Raw genomic sequence first — 10,787 nt, 5'->3', positions numbered from 1 at the left:
AGTAAGTGAGCTATTTTTAGCCTAAAATCGGGTAAGTGGTCACGACCCCTTAAAATAAAGAAACTGGGAAAAAAGCAAGAACTAAAATATTCTCAATATTTCTCTAGTATTTCCATTTTTTTACAAAGACACCAATATTAATTTTCATATATTTCTGATATCTATCTCTACTACTATAAATGGAGGCCATTTTTTGGTGTCAAAGGACTTCACCAAATTTTAAAGTGCCTATAATACCCTTCAATAATATAATTATCAAATTAAATTAATAAAATATAAATAGATAAAAATGTACATTGAAAAAAATAGTCAAATCACCACTTTTTTATGTCCAAAAAATAAATAACCACTATTCTTTTTTATCGATCTATTTGTGTTATGGTAAATAGCAAAATATAAATATAAATTTTTATTTATGAAAAAGAAAAAAGAAAATTCATCCCACTTTCTACAGATATAACTTCCCACATCTTACCGTTGTAACTTCCTACTTTTTTTTATTCCAAAAAGTAAAAATAAGAATAAAACTGTTTAGATGCATGTGTCAATAAAGACTAGTATATATATATGTTTTCTTTTATGAGTTTATCGGGGTGAGGCGTTAGCGAGTTAGTAACAAACTCACCCAGTCAGTATTTAGACTGATGTCCACAAAAGTATCCCAGCAAAGTTAGACTAATTTCCTGCGCAGGAGTACGACTTCAAAGAAGCCTAAAACCTACTGGCTACAAACTAGTGGGAGTTGAGACTCGAACGCTAGACATGAGAGTTCTATGTTAGGCCGCTCGACCAACCTTACCACACGAGGTGGTTTGATATTTTAGTTTTAATATATTTTTAGTTGATTATATAATTTATATAAATAATTTTCATTAATATACGATATTTACTTAATATTTATATTATTTTTTTAAAGTCTCGACTTTCAATATTTATATTTTCTTCACTATTTTTCTTTTTTTTATTTCTGTGTCTCTGAGCTCCGAAAGTAGTAGCAGAAAGTAATCGAGGATTTTAGGGATTAGAGAGAGAGAGAGTGAGAGAGCACGGTGGACGCGTGAGGTGGTGGGGGTTGAGGGTTCGGTTTTGACTCTGGTCAAACGAGTCTCACAGGAAGAAGAAGAAGAAGAAGAAGAAGAAGAATAGAAGAGAGATAGAGAGCAGAACAGGCGTAGATAGACCGTGGAATCTCAGAAAGGAAAAAAAAAAAAAATTTCTCCCATAAAAAAAAAAAATTTCTTTGAATTTAGGGTTTCGTTTTTGATCGGCTTCTGCGTCTCTGTACGGTCTATCCACTCCTCTCTCACTCTCCCTCTCTCTCTTTTATGACTCTGCTTCTTCCGATTGATTTCGATTGATTCTTGTGTTTTCGCCGCAGTTTTGGATTTTGTTCTTGAGTATTGGAGAAAAGGAATACAAATTTAGTGAGGTTTGTGATAGATAGGGTTATATAGGTATAGAAATTGCTGAAATTTGCAGAGCTTTGTTGTGACTGTGAGGTTAGAATGGATACAGAGGCGGCTAGGGTTACAGGGGACAGTGGTGGCAATGGGGGAGAGGCGGTTCGGGCTTCTTACTGGCTGGATGCTTGTGAGGACATTGGGGATTTTGTGGACTTTTCCGAAAATTTGGGTGCTACGGCTGTGGTGGCGAGTGGGAATGGTTGCAATCAGGAGGAGGTGGGTGATTTTTTCGGCGGGATTGATCACATTCTTGACAGTATCAAAAGCGGAGCTGGATTGCCGGATGGGAAGGGGGATGGGGTAGTGAGCAGTGGCAATGTGGAGGAGGTTGGGGCGACTGGCGTTTCCAATGGACTGAGTGGTGAGAATGGTCAGAGTGGGGGTCGAAATTCTGAGGGTGCTAATGGAGATGGGAGAGTGGCGGTGGTGGTGGTGGCTTCTGCTGCTAAGCGTAATCACAATGGTTTGAGCAAGTATGAGAGTAATGGGAGGTGGAATCGGGGTGTGAGGGAAAGAGATGTGAGTGGTGAAGAGCGGTGCCCCAAGAGGGTTGCGGTAGATAATGGTAGGAATGAGAGGTATAGTTCAGGCAGAGTGCAATATCAGCTGAGGGAGAGGAATTCTGGTCGGAAGAGGCCTCGTGATCCTCGGGATGACATTGATAGGAGGGATAGGGATAGGGACAGGGATAGAGATCGGACTAGGAGAAGAGAGAGTTATGGTAGTAATAGGAGGGATAGTAGAGATTGGGAAGCAAAGGGCTATTGGGAGAGGGATAAATTGGGGTCAAATGAGCTTGTTTTTAGATTAGGAGCTTATGAACCTCATCAGAAGAAAGAGGAGAAAGTCGCTAATGACAAAATCAATGAAAAGGATGTGAAGAAATCTGAAGAGCTGAAGAAAGAAAAGATTCCTGAGGAACGAGCCAGACAGTATCAATTGGATGTTCTTGAACAGGCAAAGAAGAACAATACGATAGCTTTTCTTGAAACTGGGGCTGGGAAGACACTCATTGCCATTCTCCTCATGCAAAGTGTCTGCAATGATTTGCAAAAGAAGAATAAAAAGATGCTCTCTGTGTTTCTAGTTCCTAAAGTTCCACTTGTTTATCAGGTAATACATGCATGAATTCGGAGACTCATTGTTGTTGTTGTAGTTCATCCATTACAATATCAGTTTTTGGGTTAATGATAACTATCTTGCTTGTCGAATTTCAGCAAGCAGAAGTTATTCGCGAGCGAACTGGTTTCCAAGTGGGCCACTATTGTGGTGAGATGGGTCAAGATTTTTGGGATACACGAAGATGGCAGCGTGAGTTTGATACTAAACAGGTATGTTCCAGCTTTTGCTCTTCGAAGTTAGAACATATGTTCACCCTAATGTTTTCTACTTTTCTCATTTTCTCGTGATAAACTTTTGTCTTTTGAATTTATGTTATAAAAGAGGTTTGTAATCATTACCTTAAGTTCTTATGTTTTTTTTGCTTGCTTATATTAGTTTATTCTATACTTAGTTCACCTTGGCTGGGTTATAGTACTTTTGGGAGGGAAATAAACTGGAATGACTTTAAATAGTAGAGTGGGAGTGTACAAATTACATATATAAAGGAAAAGCAAAAATTTTGAAATGTCCATAAGACTAAAAATCCCTGAAATGTAGCCTTGATCTGTAAAACTTAATCCACAAATTAAAATATTCTATAGGTTTTTAGAGTATAGTATTTTGGCTCTGATGGAAAAGTGAATTCTGCATAGGTCGATATCCACTTCCACTTGATCCTGTAACTTAGGATGGTTACTGCTCAGCCCTTGATTGCTGCCTGATATTTTTCATTGCAGGTTCTAGTAATGACAGCTCAAATTCTATTGAACATTCTAAGACACAGCATTATAAAGATGGAATCGATTAATCTATTGATTCTGGATGAGTGCCATCACGCTGTGAAGAAACATCCATACTCTTTAGTGATGTCCGAGTTCTATCATACAACCCCAAAAGAGAAGAGACCATCTGTATTTGGAATGACTGCTTCTCCTGTTAACTTAAAAGGTAATTCTTTTTTGTCAGTCGCTTTAATTGCTCAATATTTGTATCTGAGATTCAACTCTTGTTTTCACATGGAAATGGTTTTAAGTGACAGTAAATTGTTGTTTCTTCTGCTTATGTTCTATTCAGGTGTTTCCAATCAACTAGATTGTGCAATAAAGATTCGTAATCTTGAAAGTAAACTGGATTCCGTTGTTTGCACCATAAAGGACCGGAAGGACCTGGAAAAGCATGTTCCGATGCCCTCAGAAATTGTTGTGGAGTATGACAAAGCAGCCAGCTTATGGTCCTTTCACGAACAGCTAAAACAAATGGAAGTGGAAGTTGAAGAAGCTGCAAAGTCTAGCTCTAGAAGAAGTAAATGGCAGTTTATGGGAGCTAGAGATGCTGGGGCCAAGGAAGAGCTACGCCAAGTGTATGGTGTTTCAGAAAGAACAGAAAGTGATGGGGCTGTTAACCTAATTCAGAAGCTGAGGGCTATCAATTATGCACTCGGTGAACTGGGTCAGTGGTGTGCTTACAAGGTATTGGTTATTTGAATTGTTCTCAACTGTATGTTTCTTGGTCAGCTATAAAAAATCTGTGAAAGAAGTGCCAACTCATTTCTTCGCAGGTGGCACAATCATTCTTGACAGCTTTACAAAATGATGAGAGGGCAAACTACCAGCTTGATGTCAAGTTTCAAGAAACTTACCTGATCAGAGTTGTATCTCTTTTACAATGTCATCTGTCAGAGGGCGCTGCTTCTGACAAGGAAACAAAACTACCAGATTCAAAGAGTGACGTTTCTCATGATGAAATTGAGGAAGGAGAGCTACCTGATAGTCATGGTTAGTCTGGTTGTTCAGTTATATTATCTGTTTACAAAATTAGATCTTGATAGCTCCCAAAAAATCATGATGATCTAAGAAAATTGTTTTCTTCATTAGTTAAATGAAGGAAAATAATCATTGGTAAAAATTGACTTGGGAAATGATCAGAATAGTATGCATGAAATTTAGATTATGTCCCTGACTATTTTAGTGTCAACTGTTGTCCATTTTATTGCTCATGAAGTATCCTTATCATTGACTATCAATGAAATCCTATGTCTTCCAGGGTCTAGGGTTACAGGTAACATGTCATGCATTGGTGTTGCCTATATGTGTCAAGCATGCTCTTCATCATTTATTCGTTGAACTAACCAGCATTTTATCTACTTCTGCGGTGCAGTTGTTTCTGGTGGGGAGCATGTAGATGTGATAATAGGAGCTGCTGTAGCTGATGGGAAGGTGACGCCAAAAGTGCAGTCACTAATTAAAGTTCTTCTCAAGTATCAGCATACAGAAGATTTCCGTGCAATCATCTTTGTGGAGCGAGTTGTCTCTGCTTTAGTTCTTCCTAAGGTTGTATTGCTATTTGATATTGTTTTTCTCAATGATATCGTTCAAGTTCCTTATTGTATTGTTCTTCCAAGCATGTAGGTCTTTGCTGAGCTTCCATCTCTAGGTTTTATAGAGTGTGCAAGCTTGATTGGCCACAATAATAGTCAGGAAATGCGAAGTAGCCAAATGCAGGACACAATTGCCAAATTCAAGGATGGTCGTGTATGTTGAAACTCCATTTTTCATGAATTTTGAATTAATTAAACAAAAGGCAAATTTTTAGAAAAAGTTGTTCTGTTATCTAAAAGGTTCTTGATTATCTTTGTAGGTGACATTGTTAGTTGCAACTAGTGTTGCTGAGGAAGGACTTGATATTCGACAGTGCAATGTTGTTATTCGCTTCGACCTTGCAAAAACTGTTTTGGCTTATATTCAGTCTAGGGGCCGTGCTAGAAAACCTGGGTCAGATTATATCTTGATGGTGGAAAGGTACTTGCATTGGGCCCTATCTATAATTTTTCAGACAAAATGGATGAAGTAACTCAATTTTTGCTCACTGTTCTTAGGGCAAATCTGTCACATGAAGCATTTTTACGGAATGCTAGAAATAGCGAGGAGACTTTACGGAAAGAAGCAATAGAGAGGACCGACCTGAGTGATTTGAAGGATACTTCAAGGTTAATTTCAGTGGAAACAGCACCAGGTACAGTGTATCAGGTGGAATCAACTGGTGCTTTGGTGAGCTTAAATTCTGCTGTTGGACTAATCCATTTCTACTGCTCTCAGCTTCCGAGTGACAGGTAATTCTTCTATCAGATTATTCTTTGCTACAACATTTAAGAATGATAGGTCCATAATCTTGACTTTGCCATAAATTCATTGATCAGGTACTCAATACTTCATCCTGAATTTGTTATGGTGAGGCATGAGAAGCAAGAAGGCCCGACTGAATATTCATGCAAGCTTCAACTCCCTTGTAATGCACCATTTGAGACACTTGAAGGCCCTGTGTGCAGTTCAATGCACCTTGCGCAACAGGCTGTTTGTTTGGCTGCTTGTAAGAAACTCCATGAGATGGGAGCATTTACCGACATGCTCTTGCCCGACAGGGGAGTTGGGGAAGAAAAAGAAAAGGTTGACAAGAATGACGAAGGAGATCCACTACCTGGAACTGCTAGGCACAGAGAGTTCTATCCTGAAGGCGTAGCTAATATTCTCCAGGTAAGTTCAACTTGCATACCATATGCTTTTATCCACATTGAAGGTTCCTTGTTTTTAGTCAGGTATTACAGAATTCATGCTTTACTGCTTTGTGGCATTTCAGGGAGAATGGATCTTAGCTGGAAGAGATCTTGGCAATGAGGCCAAATTGATTCATGTTTACATGTATTCTGTGAAATGTGTAGACATTGGCTCTTCAAAAGATCCTTTCTTGACTCAAGTTTCAGATTTTGCAATTCTATTAGGCAATGAGCTGGATGCAGAGGTACTTATTTTCATTTGTACCATCAAGGTGAAAATATAAATATCTTTTCCCCTGCCTGCTTTTTAAAACTCCATTTGCTGTTAATAGGTGTTATCGATGTCGATGGATCTATTTGTTGCTCGGACCATGACTACAAAGGCTTCCCTTGTCTTTAGGGGTTCAATTCGTATTACTGAAAGTCAGGTTGGTAGTTGAGTACTCTACTTCGGTTTTATTGATTTCAAAATGATTTAGTGCTTAGATTTCAGCTGCTAATCAATTGGCAAATCTTCAATTTCTGATTGTGTACAGTTGGCATCCCTTAAAAGTTTCCATGTAAGATTGATGAGTATTGTGCTGGATGTGGATGTTGAACCTTCCACCACTCCTTGGGATCCTGCAAAGGCTTATTTATTTGTCCCCGTGGTTAGCTATAAATGTGGAGATCCTATGAAAGAAATAGATTGGGATCTGGTTGAAAATATAATTGGTGCGGATGCGTGGAACAATCCCCTTCAAAGAGCTAGGCCCGATGTTTACCTTGGCACAAATGAGCGAACCCTAGGAGGTGACAGAAGGGAGTATGGTTTTGGTAAACTGCGTCATGGCATGGCTTTTGGGCAAAAATCCCATCCAACCTATGGTATCAGAGGAGCTGTGGCACAGTTTGATGTTGTTAAAGCTTCTGGACTGATACCTGATCGGGATGCCTTTGAAATGCAAAAGGATATGGATCTGCCGCAACGCAAGTTGATGATGGCAGATAGTTGTACTAATGTTGAAGATTTGGTAGGGAAAATTGTGACAGCTGCTCACTCGGGGAAGAGATTTTATGTTGATTCAATATGCTATGATATGACTGCAGAAAACTCTTTCCCGAGGAAAGAAGGTTATCTTGGCCCTCTGGAGTACAGCTCATATGCTGATTATTACAAGCAAAAGTATGATACACATTCCCATCCTTCTCTTCTAGTTAATCATTCCTTTTTGGATTTAATTAGAAATAGCTTGATTCTAATGGATAGCTACAAATGCACCCCAGCAAACGTGCTTGAAGGAAGAGGAAAGCTAAGGCTTGTGTTTGGTTTCTAGATTTTCTGAAACTGTTTTCTGTTTAACCAACAAAAACAGCTTTTAGAAATATTGTGAATGAAAACATCTTTCATATTCCCTTGTCGGGTAATGATTTTTGTTTTCATTTTCACGAACCAGACACTGCCTAACCTTTATCTGTGAAAGGAAATAATTTGTTATTGTCAGGTGGAAAATATCTGGATTCATTAATGAATGTTCCAGAAATTTTCCAGTGACAATAGCTGTAAATCCTTACAGATGAGAAGCTTTCTTCTTTCTTCTTGCACGATAATGGGTGCATTTGGCTGCTTGACCTTTTTTTGTTATAGGTATGGAGTTCAGTTGATGTATAAGAAACAACCTCTAATAAAAGGACGTGGTGTCTCATATTGTAAGAATCTCCTGTCCCCCCGGTTTGACCACATGGAAGGTATGCATCTCCCCTTATATCCGTCCTTAAAAGAATTAGATTGCTTTTCCCCTTTTCTTTTAACTAATTTAACTTTTCATGTAGAACTTGAAGGTGAATCAGAAGAGTCTCTGGACAAAACATACTACGTATTTCTCCCTCCTGAGCTTTGTTTAGTACACCCACTGTCTGGATCACTTGTCCGTGGAGCCCAAAGATTACCCTCAATAATGAGAAGGGTTGAAAGCATGCTGCTAGCGGTTGAACTTAAGGAGATAATAAATTATCCTGTCCCTGCTTTTAAGGTATTTGATCATCTCAAGTTTTGATTTTAAAGGGTCTTTTAAGTGCTTTTTGATTGACTTGTGCCGTTTGACTGCAGATTTTGGAAGCATTGACTGCTGCTTCATGCCAGGAAACATTTTGCTATGAAAGAGCTGAGCTTCTGGGTGATGCCTACCTCAAATGGGTTGTTAGTCGATTTCTTTTTCTTAAATACCCTCAGAAACACGAAGGTCAGCTTACTAGGATGAGACAACAAATGGTCAGTAACATGGTTTTGTATCATTATGCTTTGAAAAGAGGACTTCAATCATATATCCAAGCAGATCGCTTTGCTCCGTCTCGATGGGCGGCTCCTGGGGTGTTGCCTGTCTTTGATGAATATACAAAGGATGAAGAATCATCCTTGTTTGACCAAGAGGATGTGACTCGACGGAAAACAGATGACTCGGTTAATGAATATGAGGATGATGAATTGGAGGATGGCGAGCTGGAGAGTGACTTGAGTTCTTATAGAGTCCTGTCAAGCAAGACACTTGCAGATGTTGTTGAAGCGCTTATTGGGGTTTATTATGTAGAAGGTGGGAAAAATGCTGCCAACCATCTCATGAAATGGGTTGGAATTGATGTAGAGTTTAATGCTGATGAGATAGAGAGCACAACAAGGCCATCTAATGTTCCAGATAGCATTCTTAGGAGCATCGACTTTGATGCGTTAGAGGGTGCTTTGAATATTAAATTTATAGACAAGGGCCTCTTGGTGGAAGCCATTAGTCATGCTTCCCGACCATCTTCTGGAGTAGCCTGCTATCAGCGGTTGGAGTTTGTGGGTGATGCTGTCTTAGATCATCTCATCACAAAGCACTTGTTCTTCACATACACAAATCTGCCTCCAGGCAGGTTGACCGATCTTAGAGCTGCTGCTGTTAACAATGAAAATTTTGCACGTGTTGCTGTAAAACATAATCTCCATCTACACCTTCGACATGGATCCAGTGCTCTTGAAAGACAGGTTCGCCAGTTTCTTCCTTGGCTTTTTATTTATTTATTTTTTAAGAATAATTTATTATTACTATTTTTTTAATACTTCGACGGATGAGCCCTCCTTAATGCGTTGTTTTTTTTTTTTTTTGGATTTCTGTTTACAGATTCATGACTTTGTGAAGGAAGCTGCAAATGAATTAACAAAGCCTGGGTTCAACTCATTTGGTTTGGGAGATTGTAAAGCTCCCAAGGTTCTTGGTGACATTATTGAATCTATTGCTGGTGCCATTTTTCTCGATAGTGGACGTGATACTTCAGTTGTTTGGAAGGTAAATCCCAGTCAACATAGCTTACTCAACCTCTTCTTTTTCCATTTCTTTTTGTAACGAATTGGGCTGAACTGATACATGAATGGCTGCCCTTTCAATCTCTTATGTTATTAGGTGTTTCAACCTCTGCTTCAACCAATGGTCACCCCAGAGACACTACCAATGCATCCGGTCCGTGAGCTGCAAGAAAGATGCCAGCAACAGGCTGAAGGCTTGGAATACAAAGCCAGTCGAAGTGGCAATTTGGCTACTGTTGAAGTCTTGATCGATGGTGTCAAGGTGGGAATTGCTCAGAATCCACAAAAGAAGATGGCACAGAAACTGGCTGCCAGGAATGCTCTTGCTGCTTTAAAAGATAAGGACACAGCTGAAGCAAAGGAGAGGCAGGAGAGGGAGGAGGAAGATAACGGGAAGAAGAAGAAGAATGGTAGCCAAACATTTACCAGGCAAACCTTGAATGACATATGCTTGCGTAAAAACTGGCCTATGCCATTCTACAGGTGAGAAATTCTGAAGACTTTTAGTTATGGGGTCACTTCCACCTGTAGAGTCCTCCATATTATTTGAAGGTTATATTTGTTTATGAATGTGATATGTTTTCATCTTTAGGTGTGTCAATGAGGGTGGCCCTGCTCATGCAAAGAAGTTTACGTTTGCTGTCCGCGTGAATACCACTGACAGGGGATGGATAGACGAATGCGTAGGAGAGCCTATGCCGAGTGTCAAGAAAGCCAAAGACTCGGCAGCAGTTCTTCTATTGGAATTATTGAATAAGATATACAAGTGATGGTGATGCAACTATTTTTTGCAGTTAAATGCTTCCGTCTTCAGCCTCAATATTTCACCAAGATCTGCTAGACTGCCGAATGCTATAGTGTTCATTAAATTGATGTAGCAAATCCAGATAAATTTTCATGAAACGTTGTCATCAGATTTTGTTACGAAATAGCAAATCCAGATGAATTTTCATGAAACGTTGTCATCATATTCTGTTACGAAATTCAAATCTTCCTGAAAATAACATTGGTTGAACACTTATTTCTTTAAAATAGAAACAAAGAAAGAAATAAAAAAAAGATTGTTTGCATGTTTTTGGTGACGGAAAAAGAACACTGATATCACTGCAAATTGAAGTAAAGTTTCTCAAAATACGACTCTATGAAGGTAATGAGAAAACAAAAGTATAATTCTGGTGCTTTAAAAATCATGAAATTGGTCTCTACCATAAGTTCATCCTTGGTATTTATACATAAAATCTCAAAAGTAGAGAATAGTGAATTTTTCATGGAAAACTATGTGTTATAGGAAGTGACTTTGGCAGAAGGTATTTTGGTACTACATTAATGAGATTTGAAAGTAAAACTCTTCTTG

General features: G+C 38.9%; 1 protein-coding gene across 1 annotated transcript; it reads left to right on the top strand.

The window, feature by feature from the left end:
* Positions 1-980: 980 nt before the first annotated feature.
* Positions 981-10,503, top strand: LOC133717949 (endoribonuclease Dicer homolog 1). The gene is made up of 19 exons (XM_062144724.1): positions 981-2,576; positions 2,681-2,794; positions 3,302-3,512; positions 3,639-4,033; positions 4,123-4,339; positions 4,722-4,894; positions 4,973-5,095; positions 5,202-5,362; positions 5,440-5,673; positions 5,761-6,094; positions 6,198-6,359; positions 6,447-6,542; positions 6,651-7,279; positions 7,742-7,842; positions 7,927-8,126; positions 8,204-9,115; positions 9,252-9,416; positions 9,531-9,916; positions 10,026-10,503. Exons 1-19 carry the CDS (start codon positions 1,506-1,508, stop codon positions 10,201-10,203), a joined length of 5,862 nt encoding a protein of 1,953 aa, XP_062000708.1. The 5' UTR covers positions 981-1,505; the 3' UTR covers positions 10,204-10,503.
* Positions 10,504-10,787: the final 284 nt, after the last annotated feature.

This window comes from Rosa rugosa, chromosome 6 (assembly GCF_958449725.1).
Source record: "Rosa rugosa chromosome 6, drRosRugo1.1, whole genome shotgun sequence".
NCBI lineage: Eukaryota > Viridiplantae > Streptophyta > Magnoliopsida > Rosales > Rosaceae > Rosa > Rosa rugosa.
This window is presented reverse-complemented; position numbering and strand designations above follow the sequence as displayed.